Here is an 18,857-nt window from a genome sequence, read left to right as displayed (position 1 = left end):
AGAGAGAGTGTGTGTGTGAGAGAGAGAGTGTGTGTGTGAGTGTGAGTTCTCACCGGGGGCTGCTGGTGTCTCTTGGGTTGTGAAACCACTCTGTTAGTTTGGAGTCAGAAGCCACTCCCACTTTCACCATATATGAGTCGGGCTCCACACGGAAAGCCCAGTAATGGCGTCCGTGAGAGATGCCCGTGTCGCCGATGATGTAGTCGAGACAGATGTAGCTCCCCGTCTGCACGCGCTCCGCGGCCAAAAGGAAGCTCGTCCCCGCCACGCTCTCCACAGAGTCCCTGCGTTTGCTCAGCTGCAGCCGCTCCGCACTGAACCCACACTTCTCGTTAAACAAGAAGCCAAACACTGAGGAGCAGAGACACAGATCTCAATCCACGGCCATCTGACTCACTCAGCCTCTCATACACAGATTTATATCAACATTAGCAGGGTGAAAGAATCATTAATAACACATATCGTGTAGTGATGGACGGGATTTTCTCCCCCAAATCAATTAAGCGCAAACCCCACAGATTCTAAAGATTTCATTGGTAATGTGCTGACTGTCTACACATTTACATTTACATTTAGCAGACGCTTTTATCCAAAGCGACTTACAAATGAGGACAATGGAAGCAATCAAAATCAACAGAAGAGCAATGATATGGAAGTGCTATACTATACTACACAACGCTGAAACAAACACGAACCCTAACCTGAACCTCAGGAGAACAGCACGCTCGGATAGACAGGATTACTGTTTGCAGCCATCGGCTCCATTATTATTATTATTTTTTTTTAAGTCTGAACTTTTCTTGACGGGGCTGTGAGATTGAGTTGACCAATGAAAACGTCTGCAGGACGGGGTTTGCACAACTGCTTTGGGGAAAAATAAAAACCACACTAGTGGTGGTGAAATGAAGTTTCTGAATCAAGGATCTTCTCTGGCCACCTGCTGGACAAAAAGAGTCCATCTCCAGTTACAGCGGCTGCTTCTACAACGGCTCCTTTGACAATTTTGAAGCCATAAAAGTCAAAGCTATCAATATGTTTGGGTGTATCATTCAAAATTCATTCATACCAGGGGTCACAACCTTTTGGCCATGAAGTGCCATTTTTAACATTTCTGGCTGATCACTGTGCTGCACACTGTCTGGCCAAAACAACAAAAACAAAAAACGAGGTAGGTCTAAAAACTCATCAAAAGTCATTGTAGTGCCTTTAGCTTTGATTACAGTGCGTGTTCATCACGGTATTTTTTTCGTGTTTGGTGAGTGAGTGTGTGTGTGTGTGTGAGTGTGTGAGAGAGTGTGTGTGTGTGTGTGTGTGTGTGTGTGTGAGAGAGTGTGTGTGTGTGTGTGTGTGTGTGTGTGTGAGAGAGTGTGTGTGTGTGTGGAGAGAGAGAGTGAGAGAGTGAGAGAGTGAGTGAGTGAGTGAGTGAGTGAGTGAGTGAGTGAGTGAGTGAGTGAGTGAGTGAGTGAGTGAGTGAGTGAGTGAGTGAGTGAGTGAGTGAGTGAGTGAGTGAGTGAGTGAGTGAGTGAGTGAGTGAGTGAGTGAGTGAGTGAGTGAGTGAGTGAGTGAGTGAGTGAGTGAGTGAGTGAGTGAGTGAGTGAGTGAGTGAGTGAGTGAGTGAGTGTTTACCCGGCGCTGGAGGCGTGTGGAAGGACACCTCAGGGCTGCAGGGGCTGAACACACCGTTACGGCAGCTCTTCACTCTGAAAGCGTAGCGAGCGTCGCCGGCCAGATCAGACACCACCGTGCTGCAGCCGTAAACACGCTCCGTCGCGCTCCAGCGGGATTCCTCCTCAGCCCCCAGCTTCCTGAACTCCACAATGTGATGATCGGTGGGCAGAGAGTCTTCAGACAGCCGCCAGTGGATCAGACCCTCGTTATAAACGCGGCAGCGAGAGAGATCGATCACTGGAGGCGCAGGAACTGATGACAGAAAGGATGAACATTTCAGTCAGCACAGAGTGTCTTCTTCACGAGCATCTGGCCTCATGCAAAACACAATCACAGTCACGCTCTTGGCTGCGTCACATTTAACGGCAAACCAGGATAACTGCAAGTTTACTCAATACTTGTTTTATTCAATATTTACATATTTAAATGAAATGTTTTGACTTTTAAATGTGCAGCACTCATGTTTATTTAATCAGTCATAGCCTTCGTGCATAGAGCGGCAACTCTGTTTTTCCATTCCCAAATGTAAGACCTCTTAAAATGATAATTAAGACTTTTGTCATACTAAAGGCCATAAATATGACAAACTAAATGTAAGACTTATTAAGGACCTGCCGTAAACCCTGCTCTAACTGCACACAAATTACAAAGACATTTTTTAGAAACGAACAAGCAACGGGGCTTCTGATGATTACACAGTAACTGAAGGGACACAGGACCAAGATAAATCTAACGGCTCACATAATTCAGTCAACATTGAACTGACTCCAGCTGACCTTCCTATAGCTGATCGAATGACTTCACACTGCTATTGATCTGAATAATGACTCTATTGTCTTTTAGAGCTGCTGTTGAGTTTCCATCACTGATTCTGCTATTTTGATCTGCTTTGACTCATTCTGAAAGCGCCGTTGAAATAAAGGTGACTTTAACAAGTGCCATATCTTTATGCATCGGCTGTGAAATGCAGCATAAATCTGCTGTCTCTCAGAGTCCTGCTATTGTTCCTTAAACCGTTCCAACACAGCGAGACACACGTGACCCCGAGGACGAGGCCCGCTGGTCGCCGTGGAGACGGGGCCCGTCACGGCCAGCCGGTCTGCCAAGAGCCCAGGCATGACGCCCGAAACACTTCTGTGAATAACAAGCTATTGATCCATACAGGAGACGCATTAATCTGGACGGAGGAGACCGTGAGACGGCAGCAGCAGGAAAACCTGCAGTGGAAGCTGAGAGAATCTGTTGTACTGCGGCAGAATTAAAGCTGATGATGGAAAAGCATCGCTGAGTTTTGCCTCGTCAACGATTCAGCCAATCGCATTCCAGCTGCAATGATAAAGATTCCCGCCAGCAGCAGCATTAGCGCTGATCAATAACCTCCTGCGTTTCTGTGGTCAGCATCTAAACGTGTCTCACAAGGTTAAAATCCTCCAGCTGGAGGAACGAGGAGCCTAACGGTGCACAGCACGATAAAGCCACACCGATTCTCCACCCGCTCCCTGAGAGCCTTTGCTCAGCAGCACTGACGAACACATGTAGAGGAACACAAGAAACCTTTAACCTCAGGACAGGTCAGCGAGAGATGTTACGCTGACTTCAGAAAGCCTGTAAGTGGATTACTCTGCTAACAGCTCAGGAGAGTCTCACCGCCACTGAAGCTCAGCTCCTTTAGTAAGAGCTCCTCCTTCGACGTGTCCAGCACAAACTCCTCAAATGACGGCGTTGCCGCAGGCTGGAAGGTCTTCAGAGACTCGGTGGCTTTCTGAATCCTGTTAACAGAAACGACAGTCATTCAACTGACGTGAAATAAAGTGGATATTTCCCAACAGCTCCGCAGTAATGAGTTTATGAATTACTTGCATACAAGATACAATCAGACAGAAAATCAGAATTGTACTACAGTATCAGAAGTGCATTACAGATCCCAGAGGAACAGCTCCGTTCATTACGTTGGCTTGAGAAAGGACTTGGGGTTTTCCTAAAAATGACGATGAAAACCCGGGAAAAAATCCCAGACTTACATCAGATGAGCCAAAACTCTTCAAACTCCAACTGATAAGCATTCAAATCTAAACTCACTGAAGCCCTATATAATCTTTCCATTGATGTATGGTTTGTTAGGATAGCACAATATTTGAAAATCTGGAATCTGAGGGTGCAAAAAAATCTAAATATTGAGAAAATCATCTTTAAAGCTGTTCAAATGAAGTTCTTAGCAATGCATATTACTAATCAAACATTAAGTTTTGATATATTTACGGTAGGAAATGTACAAAATATCTTCATGGAACATGATCTTTACTTAATATCCTAATGATTTTTGGCATAAAAGAGAAATGTATAATTGTGACCCATACAATGTATTGTTGGCTATTGCTACAAATATCCCCCAGCGACTCAACACTGCTTTTGTGCTGCAGGGACACATATAGACTAATTTAAGCTTCCATCCTACGTAATATTTCTAATCTTTCTATCATTTCAATCTTTAAAATCTTTCAGGCAAGGCTTTCTCAAGCCAACGTTAAGTTTGTCTTGATGAACGACATCTAGTTCTCTGGGAAGAGTCGTCTAAGTGTTTTAAATCATCTAAATTAACGACACGAAGCTGCATTACTCTGAAGCTGCTTTGAAACGATCTGTATGGTCTAAAAGCGTCACTGTTACCAGCTGTAAACCCATGTGGCGAATCCAAAGCAGTGACTCAGGGTTTGTGGGAAAGTGAACGGCAAAGCAGCTTTGTGGACTAACAGAGATCAGGATTACAGTGAATGAACCGAGCCTAGTTTAAATCTAGAAACAAGCCAGAGGACAAAGATTACGGTCACGTGTCTCGAGGCTAAACGAGTCGAGGCCGAACCTGACGTGCAGCAGTTTGGCCGTCTGGACGAAGCAGGACTGATCCGTCTCCTTCAGCACCTCCTGAGCGTATCCCACAAGGCCGCTGTTCTCCAGCATGCCCTGGTACTCCTCCACCTGCGCCCGCAGACGCTCCACCCGCAGACTCCGGCTCTGCTCGATGGAGCGCAGCATCTCCGTCCTCCGCTCCTGAAGCGTCTCGAAGAGATGCTCGAAGTGTTCGTTGGCGCGTCTCTCGGCGAGCTGCCCGTTCTCCTGCGTTCAGAGGAAGATCCGAGACAATGATCCTGCTGCCGTCATGCAAATACACTGACCACCTCCGCATGATATCTTTCATGCTGGTTCTTTATGAGTATTTTGAGAGTTAGCAGTACAGACAAACTAATTTCCCTACTGAAAATAAACAGGGAAGTCAAGGGAACAAAACATAAAAAATAAAAAAAAGATTTCAGATATATTACACTCGGCCTGTCTACGTTATGAAAACTGGCGTAACACAATCCTACTCTCAAATATTATAACAGGGATATTAGTAATAGTAATTCCAATAATTCCAAAAGGCCAGATTGCATAAATCAAAAAGCCAGGAAGAATATGTATCCGTTTAACAGAAAAGCTCAGTTTGGGGGATTTGAGCTCTTGATATCTGGCAACCGCAAACGTGAACGCTCGCGTAACAGAGTCTTGCACAGCAGTCTGAAATGTCTCCGCTACACTTTTTTAAACAAAAATAAAAAGGTTTTGGTAAAGTTTTCGCGCTTTTAACTACATTTTAGTCTCGTCTTTTTATTGCATGTTGATATAGTCTCAGTTATCGTTTAATGACCTTATTATTGTCTCGTTTTCGTCAAGAGAAAAACCTTCATTGATGAACATTTTTGGTCATAGATTTCATTAATGAAATTAACACTACCTCAGAATGAATGCTGGTAAGCAGTGTTGGGGGGGAACGCATTACAAGTAACACGAGTCAGATTACTTATTAAGTAACTAGTAAAGTAACACATTACTTTTAAATTTACAAGAAAATTTCTGAGTTACTTTTTCAAATAAGTTACTCTGCTGTCCGCATGTTGAGAGAAATCAGAGCGCTTCCTTCAGCCGGAGGATCATTATCATCACTTTTGGTGTGAAAGGGCCTTTACAGTTGCCAAAAAGATTAAATTTGGGGTTTTTGTTATTAAAAATGATTAAACAAGCCCAGATCATATGAGAAAAAGTAATGCTAAAGTAACGTAATGCATTACTTTCCATAAAAAGTAACCAAGTAACAATCAACACGCCAACATTAAAAACGCATTCAACCCACGCTAAGAGCTCGTGGACATAAACATGACATCAACAGCAGCATAAAACGCTTCTCTGAATGAACGCTCCAATGAGGGAGCTTCAGTCACATCTGTTCCGACTGTTCTGGCCAATCAGGATCAAGCAGGAAATGAGCTCGCCGTTACCTCTGTGTGACGCATCATCACCTCCAGCTCAGAAATCTGAGTCCTCACTTGGTCCTCTTTGCTAATTAGGTAATGGATACTCTTCGATAGCTTCTCCTGTTGACAGAGGAGTTAAGCCCATTAGAACACAGCGGAAAAATCGACCTCCCGCATGATTTCCGGACAGCGAGAGACGCCTAATACAGCTTTTGAGAGCATCTACAACACCGGGACCTGGACAGAACATCTTAAGATAGAAATATTGCATTAAAAATGGATGAGTGACGGCTCTTGTTTGCAGTCGTCTAATATTTCTGACTCAGCAGATGCTGACAGAGACTGAGCTCGGTCCCTCCTCGGACAAATCTATCCACCAGAAACACAATAGCGCTTGTTTTCAGCCATGAATACTTTAAGACCTACTGTATAAGAGGTAAAAAAAAAATCATAATTGTTGATTATTCCCTTGAAACTGTAATTCTGATTATTTATTACGATTATCACAATTTATATTCAATGATGTTTATACCATTGTTTGAAGCAACTGCATTCTATAGCTTTATATGAATATAAACGAGCTGAAAACACTCAAACTGGAAAACGTTTACTGCTTTTCTATAGTATTAAGCCTCAAATATCAACTACACATTGGTTTAGTTTCTTCTTTAAATAAAAAAAGTAAAAATATGCATGGTGTTATAATGTTATACTAAAACTAAATCAATGGAAAAACGCTTAAGATAACCTCTAGAAAGAATAAACATGTTAAACACTCAGAATAGCATAAGTGGAATGATTAAACCGTAATTGTAATCGCGATTAGAAATTAGATTATTTGTGCAGCCCTGTGTAATACTCATTTCATATGCAGAGACGCTGACCAATCACAGCAGTGGAGGTTTACACTGAAGTCTTAAAGAGACACACACGCCCATTTAAACGGTTCATATTACAGGGATAACAGCAGGGTAGAAAATGGCCATTTATTTCTAAATTATGACCCCTACTAACATTGTAAGTGCACTATGGAAGCCTGTTTCTGCAACTGAATAGAAAATTGTGAAAATAGTAATTGTGACTTTTTCCTCATGATTGTAAGATATAAACTCAAATATAAACTCTGAGAAAAGAACTCACAATTGCGAGTTAGAAAGTCAGAATTGTGATACACAAACTCAATATAAACCCTGATAAAAGTCAGAATTGCGTGATATGAACTCGCAATTGTAAGAACTTTTTTTTTTTAGATGTAAACTTGCTATTCTGAGAAAACAAAAGTCAGAATAGTGAGATATAAAAAGTTGCAATTATCTTTAAAATTTTTTATTCTGTGGCAGAAACGAGCTTCCATAGTTCACCTCAGGAGCATTATAAAATAAAAGCGCAGTTGTGAGCTCTTTAGGAGCTGTTCTGAACATGGACAGATGAATGTTATTACACTGGACGCACCTTCAGGATCTTGTAGGCGCTGCTCATGGAAGTGACTCTGTGATTAGCGTGAGATCCGCCGAGCTTGCACAGATGACACACGGGACGCCGGCACACCTCACAGTACATGTTGACCTTCTCCATCTCGTGCTCGGGACACATGAGCACCTGGAACCCAGGGTTTGATGGGTTAGCTCAAGGACAGCAGCTGATATAGCGCAGCGGTGGCGGGGTTGATACGGACCTTCGGTCTGAAGTTGGTGGTGGGTCCCACGTACTCGTGCTGGGCTCTGGGCGTTCCCCAGGGGTGGTTCATCTTGAAGCACTCGTTGCAGAAGCTGGCCTTGCAGTCCATGCAGCTCTTGGTGGCCTCCTGAACGGGCGGCTTGCAGGTGTTGCACATGATGGCCACGGCCGCGCGGGCCGCCTGACGGTAGCGCTCCACGATGCTCTCCAGAGTGAAGTTCCTGAAGAGCATGCTGATCCCTCGCTCCCCGAGATCAATGTCATGCTGACAGCCGGGACACGGGAAGGTGGTGACTCGGGGAGTGACGGAGGAGCGCCTCCATCCAGGAGAAGATATGGACCCTGATGCAGCAACACGTGACAGCGGTCAAAATAAAGGGGGGGGGGACAGACGTGCGCACACACACACACACACAATGAAGCACTAATGATCAAAGAAGGTCAGACACATGTGGAGTGACTCAAACTGAACACAGCACAACAGCAGACAGTGATCTGGAAACGAGAAACAAAAGATAAAAAAAATGGCAATTAAAAACTAATTTTAAGCAAAAAACTGAATGGCAGGCCTGTCTGTAATCTATTCCACAGCACTGAATGAGATCGAGGTCACTCTTTTTAAAGCTGCGGTGTGTCGTTTCTGCTCCCCCAAACAGAACTGATCATTCACAGATGATTTCCTGACATTTCCTGATTTCCCTAAACACTCCGTCTGCCATTGCTCAGTCTAACAGATGGTCACGTCATTGGTGGAGTCAGAAGATGACACGTCTGGCTGCGAAGTGTTCAGTGTTGTGAAGCGTCCGTGTTTCACTCCTCAAGAATCAGTTAGTGATGCACCGAAATTAAGATAATTTTTTCTAGAACCAAAACCGGGAATTCTGGACACACTGGGCTGAAAACTGAACCGGATTATTTTGATTGCAGTTGTTCTTCCCTCAGGTTGTGATACCACCATGCGATATACACTCCAACAACATATACTTTAGAATACCGCTTACATTAAGAATACACAATGTTTATTTTTCCTCTTCTAAAGGAACAGTGGCAGGAACGTCTTTGATTGTGTACACCGTAGCATGAGACGCTGAGCTAAACAAGTGTAACCCAACCCTACCCTAGAGTTTCTACTGGAAGCGTGACCTCTTTACGGTCAACACATCCATCATTAATCACAGTTACATTCAGTGCCAAGAATTTCAGCCTTTGTTCCGTTTCTAAGCATCTCTACTGCCAGCGACGGACAGATGATCACACAGCAGCTTTAAAGTGAGATGAACCTCCAGATCAGTGTCATGGGCTTTTACGGGAAAATCATTTCAGGGTGAAAGAAATCACTTCTCCAGCAAGCACTGATGACAAAGAACAGCAAAGTGAAATGCAAACAAACCAAAGGAGAGACAACATCACACCGTCGGATGCAGCAGGACACACGTGCAGCACAGATGGATGGAAGCGGACGCGACGGAGATCTGAGCGAGCGCCGGGTTCAGATCAGCACATGGGAGCGAGTGAGCATGACTGAAATAAAGCGTGTACTTAAGCCGTGAGTGTGCTGCGCCGCGAGGCATGCTGGGAGCTGATGCTGCCGCAATGAGAGGGGAAAATAAATGCTCAGACCAGAAACAGGCCCATCAGCACAAGAGACGGAAGATTATTGTGTGACGAGAAGTTCTTCACACAACATACTGCTAGTTAGCTAGTTGCTGTTGTCTAGAAGAAACATGTCTGAATAGTCTCTCTGCATGAGATGTTCTTCCCTCACGGAGGCTCTGGGATTCCCGTGTTCCTCCACAGCAACACGAAACACGCGTGCGTTCTCACGGTTCTGTGCAGGAGTCGCAGACGCACTGCTAGATCTGATCCGGGCGTCTGTCAGCTCAGCGGACGCTCACGAGAGTTTCAAAGGGACAGTTCACCCAAAAATGAACGTTTTCCTGCTAATTTACTCATCCTCTGATTATCCAAGATGTAGTGACTTTTATTTCCTCAGTAGAACAGTAAAGAAGATTTTTAGCTGAAACGGTGCTCATTGGTGAAGTCAACGGCTACCATCTCTTTGGGAGTCAAAAAAGCACATCAGGCAACACAGAATTAATCCCCGCGGCTCCTGACGATATATTGAGGTCTTATGAAGCGAAACGATCAGTCTGTGCGAGAAACTGGACATTATTACCTGTAATCCAGAGCCTCAGGCAAACGGTGAAATACGATTCTTTTGAGTGAACTGGTGCTTTCTGAGTTTCAGTGAACTGGTTCACTTCACAAGTTTATGTAATCACGCAGTGATGTCACGTATACGCAATTATATGATTAAATCACCCAATAATGATGTGAAGTGCGGATGTTTTCATGTCTAAAGCATATAAACTAGTCTTCATCAGCTCACCTTTTTACATAAACAGTGAAAAACCATAAAAACTGTTCAGTGTTCAGTTGACGCATGCGCAGATCAGCGGCTCATCGGTGTTCGGTCCGAGTCGAACGGTTTCCTCAGTTCAGTGACTGTCGGAGGAATCGGTTCGTTCATCACAGGATCAGATTCGCCGGTGTTTCGGCTCGTTTCCAGTCGACTGTCAGGCGTCTCAAAGTGACTCTTGATTGAGTAACTCGTAGATCTGTGCTGCTCGAGCCTGAACTGATTCAGACGATTCAGTCCGATTCGATGAACTGGTTCAACTAGTTCACTAAAAAGAACCGGTTCAAAAGAATGATTCGTTCGTGAACCGGACCGTTTGCCTGAGGCTCTGGATTACAGGTAATAATGCTGTAAATAATGTTTATTGCACAGACTAATCGTTTCGCTTCATAAGAGCTCAATATATCGTCAGGAGCCACAGGGATTCATTCTGTGTTGTCCGTTATATGCGTTTCTGACTCTCAAAGTGCTGGTAGCCGTCGACTTGCATTTTATGAATCACCAATGAGCACAGTTTCAGATAAAGATCTTCTTTCCTGCTCTACTGAAGAAATAAAAGCCACTACAGCTTGGGTGGTCTGAGGATGAGTAAACTAGCAGAAACGACTACTCCTTTAAGCGGCAGCGGCATCTACTCGTGATCCGTTCCTCCGTCACTTACGGAAAGCGTTGCGTGCGAGAAGAGCGTTCTAGAGACACAGTACTCACTACGGCTAATTAAATTACGTAAACCACATCTACCTCTCCCTCCAAACGAGCTCCTCAGCGAGGCTGCAGGCAACAGAGAGAAAAGTGAAACAAGACTAACAGTGGTTAAATGTGAACAGAAGTGGAGTGAAACCGGATTCACAACCAATGACTGTACGAACATGACAACAGCATCACATTTCTTGGGGAAACACTGCAACGAAAGCCAACAGTGTAAAAGGAAAGACACTAAAACAGCAGACCAAAACTGACTAAGAAAAACATAAGCTTATGTACTTTAATCTGCTGTTGATCTCACCCAAATTCTACTTTTGTCCTGTTTTGCGGTGCAAATGTCTAAAGATTCTTAAATCAATTTACATGTACTCGAAAAGCAAAGCAAAACGACTTAAGACATGAAGTCTTGTTTTATGAGAAACTGATCAAAATGAAGTGAGTTTGATTAAAAACAAGAACAAAGTTTATTCCCCGCTGACAGATATTTGTTCTTGTTTTAAGCATAAGCTCACTCGTTCAATTCATCACTTAAATTCTGTAAATATATACTGATTTAAGGATGTTCAACAAGACAATACTGAAATTCTGCCGTTCAATGTAGACTCAGACGCAAACTCACACCTCTCCCATTCATTGCAAGTGAACATCACTAAAGTGTATTTCTCGAGCATCGTGCAGTGGGGACTGTGTTCGTGAGGTGTGTCCAGACTCGAGGTTACCTGACCGCACCAGGCGCTCCAGCTTCTCCGTGCAGGGGGACGGGCCCCTGGCGCGAGGGCTGCCCGGGTTGGAGCTCTCGGAGCCGGCGTCGGTGCTGAACGAGTCGTCGCGGCTGGGCATGAGCAGCTCTCGCACGCAGCGGTGGCACACGCTGTGCTGGCAGGGCAGGATGAGCGGCTGTGTGAAGAGCTCGGCGCAGATGGGGCAGATCAGCTCCCTCTCGATGCTCTTCAGCGGCACCTGCGGAGCACACAGCCAGGCTTGAGGAACTACTGCCATTGTTCTCTCGCGCCTCTCTGTTTCAAGCGCAAGAAGCACGATTCACCAGCTGCTCAACTCGGTCACAAGGACGAACGTCTACGAGGCCTGTGTTTTAATTTAAAAGCATTTAAAAAGATGTATATATTAAATAAACTCAAAACAACCGGTTCAACTTTCCGCCAGCAAACAGCAGCGGGGTCAGGACTCACCAGCAGCGAGCTTCGCCTGGACATCGCGAGCAGAAAGAAGGACAAACTCCGCGTTTCGGATCCAACTTCGCTAATGAGAGATTCTCGCAGATCGAGGACGAATCGAACAACGTGACGCGCCGATAACGCGCGAGCCAGCCGAATGTGGGCGGAGCCATCGGCCGTCACTATAGCAACCCTGCGGCGAAGCTATCGGGTATTTAAATAAGGGGCGGGGCCCGCGACAGAACGCCACATTATACATGATACAAATCATTATTTGTATCCAAGCCGACGCTACATTCTTCACAAACAACCTCTCATGTTCACTGACAGCATTATTATACATGATGGGAAGCTGAGGTGGAGCAGTGCACGGGATCTTGACAACAGCACATCAGAGGCGGACGAACGAGCGATTATAAAGCGCCAACATAATAGCACAATCATAATTAGTATTATTATATGTAATGATTCGTGCTGGCTGTGACCTCACCTCGCCTCTCTCGATGCGCTCCACGATACTCGCGAACTCTGACATCTCCGAGTCCGACATGCTGAGGATGCTCGAGCGCTGTGGAGATGATGCAGATGATGAAGATGATGAAGATGGTTATCTGTTTCCTCGAGGCGGCATCATCCGCGCGGGAACAGCTTCTCTCACGAACAGAAATTTCATTCAACTCCAGGATGATCTCGAGGACGCGAGACTCCGCCCATCCGGCCGCTCGGGGGGCGTGGCCTCGCGGTGACTGACAGCTCTATTGTGTAGCTCTGCTTCTGATGAAACTCTCAGCAGGTCACACAGATCAACAGATCAACTGAAACTAAAGGTCATTTCAGCACGTGTGTGTGTGTGTGTGAAGACAGAAGCATGTCGAAATGCTTGAGAGCAGAAGCAGGACAGAATCAGCTCTGCTTTGTGTTTGTGTACACATGCTGAGATATTGATGATGAATAAATACTGCACACAGTCTAAGACCATGTAGCCCAGCAAAGGCTGTATTTTGACCGTGTGTCATGCAGGATGATCCTTCAGGAGATTCAGATGATGCTGGAGGACAGCAGATGGCAGATTTACTTCATTAAACATGAGATATATGATTTCAGTACATATGTAGGTCATTCAGATTCTTTCTGAACAGATGTACTTTATTCTGTGGTGAATCAGGAGCATATCCCAGAACAAGCAGCACTTCAAAACTGTCGAGTAAAACAGAAACGGCACAAATATTGCCTTTTTATATCCGTGTTTTGTCTTCTCTCTGACGAGACATGCAGCACGGCGCTGGCCTTTAGAGCCATTCGATGTTTAGAAGGTTTGACATTAAATCCAAACCATCTTTGAACCATAATTCTACATCATCATCCTGTAAACGTGTGTGTGTTTCTTATGTGTGACGACAAAGTCAAAATAGCTGAAGTGAAGAAGAATCTCTGGAGCATCTCCCTTTATTCTAGCAGATCCAGACAGGCTAAATATTTGTCAAAAGAACAAGAGTTTTATTCAGACATTTCCATTCAGTGGCTATGTATAATGAAATAATAATCTTAAACTTTAAGACTTCTGTGTATGCCAATATCTTCAATCTTACATTTTGGACACGTGAGTGTGTGTTTGTGTGTGCGAGAGTGTGAGAGCGTGTGTATGAGAGTGTAAGTGAGTGTGTATGAGTGTGTGTGTGAGAGAGTGTGTGTGTGCGTGAGAGTGTGTATGTGTGAGAGAGAGTGCGAGTGTGTGTGTGTGTGAGTGACTGAGTTAGAGTGTGTGTGTGTGTAATTGTACAGTTATTTTCATAGTTCATACAATTCTAGATTAATGATTTAACAAGGTGATCTTTGCTCACACACACATTTCCATTAACATGCATACAACCCTTAATGCATGATATTCCTCAATGTCATTAAAATATAATGTATATAATGTAATATTTGACAGACGGTTTTTTGTCCTGAGGTGACTCTAAATCTCTTGAAGAAATCTCAGACATGTTGAAAACTCAGTTCTTTTATTTAACTGTTATTAAATACTTGTTTCGCACCAGCACTGCCATAAACGCTTATTTCTGGGACATGATAAAAGCTCTTCATTTATTGACACTCGCAGCCCGTCAGTTCAGCACTTGAACTTTACATGATAATAAAATATGAGCAGCGTGACTGTCACTCCTACACTAGATATTACAGTATAGAAAAAATAATTTCATTACTTGATCCTTGAAACACACAATCAAGTGGAGATGCCATGTGTATATATAGAATATACTGTAACACCCTAAAGACATCTGAGGCACGAGAGGACAATGATTTCACAGAAAGAACATGAAATGGAAATATACAGTATATATATATATATATATATAAAGCGTAAAACAGATAAACAGTGCATATGACTCCAGAAACAGCTCATCTGTACAAACATGAGCTTCACTGCGAGCACTTCTTGTCTGTAAGGCAGAAACTAATCACACAATGCGTGAAGAGGAAGGATGAATCTGGCAGACGAGCCGGGGACGAAACCAACTAAAGAGCGACAGTTTTACCTTTATTAATAGATTATGCTGGATGCGATCATTTATTCATCAGCTTGTGTGTGAGCGCTCACGCTGGCTCTAATGCTGTGGAGTCCGTCTGTGGTCACGTGCTCTTCTGCCTCCACGCCCCCTGCAGCTGCCGCAGACTCTCGAACGCCCGCATGCTGATGTTCAGCGCCGGATGCACCTTCCGCAGCTCCGCTTCTCCGATCAGAGACAAGCCGCAGATGCCGAAGTACGTGTGGAGAGGGTCTGAGGCGCAGACGGCGGAGACAGGAGACACACGGAGACAATAGATCAGTGGCACTCATCAACACCTGCTGCTGACACACGCCACAACACTCCGACTGAGTGCCAACACAGCTCTGTGTCTTTAAGAGCTCATGAATAATTCATGCTGACCCGTTCAGAACCCCGTGATGTCATCAGCGTCTCTCCTGCAGGACACGCCTGGTTTTCAATGCATTAGTAAGCTGTTTTCTGTGAACGTGAGACTTCTGCTTCATTAGCCGCTACAGATAAAGAACTACAACTAGAATAAAGTGCAGTAAACAGTTAAACTATTTGCGCTGCAAATATGATAAGCAGCATCATTTTTGTACAGGTGAGATAACTGGAAGTCTCACAAACAGTCGCTTCTGGAAGTAAAAATCCCATTCATTTTCTCCACAGGGGAACTGACGTTTAACAATAACTTAGAAATCTTACAAAACAGACCTACTGTAAGCTACAGTGTTGTAATATCAACCTTTTTTTTTTTTTTTTAAGTAATCATTAAACAGAGGAACTCCTGATGAAAGATTACGTTACCCATGATTCAGCACAGAAATCAGAGAATCCAAACAAGCCAATCCTGCCACAACTCTTTAAAGCTTGCACGCAAATTACATCATTGAGCAATTAAAAACTCTATTTTCAGCATCATTCCTCCAGTCTTCAGTGTCTCATGATCTTCAGAAATCAGTATAATATGCTGATCTGCTGCTCGAGAAACATTTCTGATTATTAGCAATGTTGAAAACATTAATATTTTTGTGGAAACTGTGATGCATTTTATTTTTCAGGATTCACAGATGAATAGAAAGTTTAAAAGAACAGCATTTATTTAAAATATAAATATTTTGTCACATTATAAATGTCTTTACTGCCACTTTTGATCAATTTAATGCATCCTTGATCAATAAAAGTATTGATTTCTTTAACAAAAAATAAATAAAAATAAATGACTGACCCCAAACTTTTGAACGTTAGTGTATAATGTGACAAAATATTTATATTTCAAATAAATGCTGTTCTTCTGAACTTTCTGTTCATCTGTGAATCCTGAAAAATAAAATTTATCACAGTTTCCACAAAAATATTGTGCAGCACAACTGTGTTCAACATTGATAATAATCAGAAATGTTTGTTGAGCAGCATATTATACTGATTTCTGAAGATCATGTGACACTGAAGACTGGAGGAATGATGCTGAAAATACAGCTGCACATCACAGAAATACATTACAGTTTAACAGATACTCACATAGAAAACAGCTGTTTTAAATAGTAATAATATTTCACAATTTTTTCTGTATTTCTGATCAAATAAATGCAGCCTAAATGCAGAAATAAATAATCGTACTGATCCCAACCTTTTGAACAGCAGTGCATATATTGTTTCTATACACACACAATCAGCATTTCTTTATATTTAGCCATTATTTTTAATTTGATTACGTAATTTCGCAAGTATCTTGCAAGTTTTGGTCTGATTTTTAAAAATACTTTTTTTACTTCAAATCAAAGTTTGTAATGTGATTCTCTTAAAAAAAGACTCTTTTAATAATCCCTATGTGAGAAATGAATGGGAAAATACTTCTGGAACTAAAGCTGCTGAAAAAGTGTGTGAAACTGATGAGCTACAGTCAAAAGATCAACGAATTATGAATATTCATACAGATGATTAGCGCTCATGTGCCCTCCAGACGGTCTCCTGTCCTAATAAACCCCATCAAATACATGTCTATTAATATATATATGAGTATTAAGCTCCTCGAGTGCCTCACCTCACACGGTTTGCTCTGAATGTATCTGTACTGTCGTTACATGACTGAATCGAAAGTATTTAGATGACTTGTTTTTGTATTGTCTATTTCTATATGTTCATATTTCATGTTTATTTATCTAACAGCGCTGCCCTGCGAGGCACAGCATCTACTCCTTTGTGTGTCTCTGCATAGAGCTGCATGACAATAAGCTCTCTTGACCTGAAAAGCAGCATTGTAAGCTCAGTGTGATTTCTGGTCATCAGGTGACACTGGAAACACGTCAGATCTCCAGAAACCCGAGTCTCAGCACACAATCGTCTCATCAGTTACACACGGAGGCCTGCAGCATTGGGTTACGCTGCGGTTTCGACTGACAGACACAAACAAAAGCTCTTCAGCGCTGTGAACAAAACCGTAACCGTACCTGGGTGACTGTCGGGCCACTTAGCGAAACCGCCCACCAAGCGGTCCTGCGTGGACAGAATGTAGTTCCGGTTCTTCTCAAAGTTAGTGTACTGGAACACGTCTAAGAGCTGCGGGACACAAGAGCGCATGTTCGACTCAACTGAACATAATTCTACATATAATGTGCACAAAATGTAAAAACTCTTCTTTTAATTCCACTAAGAGGTCTGGCCGTGATGCATCGATCTTCTGTTGGTCACATCTTCACAAGATGCTTCAGCTTTCAGAACGAGCTTGTGATGAATGAAAGTCAATGGACTCACATTGTAGTGTGTACTAGTGTGTACTAGTGTGTACTAGAGATTCCATCACACCGCTAACCGCACTAGTACTAGTGATGGTCGACTCGCTAAACAACTCCGAGAACTAATCAAAGGAGAATTCATCTATTGTAGGGCCTTATGAAATCTGTTTTTCAGTTGTTGTTTTTTTCCAAATTCCATTTTGATGGTTCAGTTTTTTTCATCAAAAAGCATGTCTAATTATTTGAAACCATGAAACTTATACCAGTTTACAGCAATTTATTAAAAGTTCAACAAAAAATTTTTTTTAACCAAACATGTGCTTTCCGTTTGAATTTTTCTGGATTCCAGTTTAATTATTATTATATATATATATATATATATATATATATATATATCCTCCTGACATTCTGCCGTAAAATAGTAATGTATTTCTGACACAATTTTTTCAAGTTAAACCGAACTTTTCTTTTGACGGGTTGCTGTGAAGAGTTTTGTGTGTGTGTGTGTGTGTGCACGTGTGTGTGTTTGTGAGTGTGTGTATGAGTGCGTGAGTGAGTGTGTGTGTGTGTTTGTGAGTGTGTGTGAGTGAGTGAGTGAGTGAGTGAGTGTGTGTGTTTGTGAGTGTGTGTGAGTGAGTGAGTGTGTGTGTGAGTGTCTGCGTGCGATTTAACAGATACTCACATTGTAGTGTGTACGTGTGTGTGTGTGAGTGTCTGCGTGCGAGTGTGTGTGAGTGTGTCTGTGTGTGTGTGTGAGTGAGTGAGCGAGTGTGAGTGTGTGAGAGTGAGCGTGAGTGAGTGAATGAGTGAGTGTGAGTGAGTGTGTGTGAGCGTGAGTGAGTGTGAGTGAGTGTGTGTGAGCGTGAGTGAGTGAATGAGTGAGTGTGTGTGTGTGTGAGTGTGTGTGTGTGTGTCTGTGTGCGAGTGTGTGTGTGTGTGTGAGTGTCTGCGTGTGAGTGTGTGTGTCTGCGTGCGAGTGTGTGTGAGTGTGTCTGTGTGTGTGTGTGAGTGAGTGAGCGAGTGTGAGTGTGTGAGAGTGAGCGTGAGTGAGTGAATGAGTGAGTGTGAGTGAGTGTGTGTGAGCGTGAGTGAGTGTGAGTGAGTGAATGAGTGAGTGAGTGAGTGAGTGAGTGTGTGTGTGTGTGTGTGTGTGCGAGTGTGTGTGTGTGTGAGTGTCTGCGTGTGAGTGTGTGTGTCTGTGTGCGAGTGTGTGTGTGTGTGAGTGTCTGCGTGTGAGTGTGTGTGTCTGTGTGCGAGTGTGTGTGTGTGTGAGTGTCTGCGTGTGAGTGTGTGTGTCTGTGTGCGAGTGTGTGTGTGTGTGAGTGTCTGCGTGTGAGTGTGTGTGTCTGTGTGCGAGTGTGTGTGTGTGTGAGTGTCTGCGTGTGAGTGTGTGTGTCTGTGTGCGAGTGTGTGTGTGTGTGAGTGTCTGCGTGCGAGTGTGTGTGAGTGTGTCTGTGTGTGAGTGTGTGTGTGTGAGTGAGTGAGCGAGTGTGAGTGTGTGAGAGTGAGCGTGAGTGAGTGAATGAGTGAGTGTGAGTGAGTGTGTGTGAGCGTGAGTGAGTGTGTGTGAGCGTGAGTGAGTGTGAGTGAGTGAATGAGTGAGTGAGTGAGTGTGTGTGTGAGTGAGTGAGAGTGAGTGAGTGTGTGTGAGTGAGTGA

At 43.5% G+C, this 18,857-nt stretch overlaps 2 protein-coding genes and 1 long non-coding RNA gene across 3 annotated transcripts in view; 1 reads left to right on the top strand and 2 right to left on the bottom strand.

The window, feature by feature from the left end:
* The window catches only part of trim36 (tripartite motif containing 36), a 16,869-nt gene extending 4,249 nt beyond the window's left edge, over window positions 1-12,620 (bottom strand). Inside the window, exons 1-9 of the mRNA XM_016259397.1 lie at window positions 12,424-12,620; window positions 11,478-11,718; window positions 7,633-7,976; window positions 7,410-7,556; window positions 5,982-6,077; window positions 4,529-4,782; window positions 3,316-3,437; window positions 1,627-1,920; window positions 54-351 (exon numbers count right to left, since the gene is read on the bottom strand). Coding sequence (XP_016114883.1) covers window positions 54-351; window positions 1,627-1,920; window positions 3,316-3,437; window positions 4,529-4,782; window positions 5,982-6,077; window positions 7,410-7,556; window positions 7,633-7,976; window positions 11,478-11,718; window positions 12,424-12,483 — 1,856 coding nt within the window. The 5' untranslated portion in view covers window positions 12,484-12,620. The remainder of the gene's footprint in view (window positions 1-53; window positions 352-1,626; window positions 1,921-3,315; window positions 3,438-4,528; window positions 4,783-5,981; window positions 6,078-7,409; window positions 7,557-7,632; window positions 7,977-11,477; window positions 11,719-12,423) is intronic.
* Window positions 1,311-14,295, top strand: LOC107572965 (uncharacterized). The gene is made up of 2 exons (XR_001607431.1): window positions 1,311-1,345; window positions 13,716-14,295. It is a non-coding gene; the product is annotated as an uncharacterized lncRNA (long non-coding RNA).
* Window positions 13,949-18,857, bottom strand: part of pggt1b (protein geranylgeranyltransferase type I, beta subunit) — a 16,413-nt gene continuing 11,504 nt past the window's right edge. The window contains exons 8-9 of the mRNA XM_016259398.1: window positions 16,915-17,023; window positions 13,949-14,713 (exon numbers count right to left, since the gene is read on the bottom strand). Coding sequence (XP_016114884.1) covers window positions 14,565-14,713; window positions 16,915-17,023 — 258 coding nt within the window. The 3' untranslated portion in view covers window positions 13,949-14,564. The remainder of the gene's footprint in view (window positions 14,714-16,914; window positions 17,024-18,857) is intronic.

This window comes from Sinocyclocheilus grahami, unplaced genomic scaffold (assembly GCF_001515645.1).
Source record: "Sinocyclocheilus grahami isolate Dianchi unplaced genomic scaffold, SAMN03320097.WGS_v1.1 scaffold1840.1, whole genome shotgun sequence".
Lineage (NCBI taxonomy): Eukaryota > Metazoa > Chordata > Actinopteri > Cypriniformes > Cyprinidae > Sinocyclocheilus > Sinocyclocheilus grahami.
This window is presented reverse-complemented; position numbering and strand designations above follow the sequence as displayed.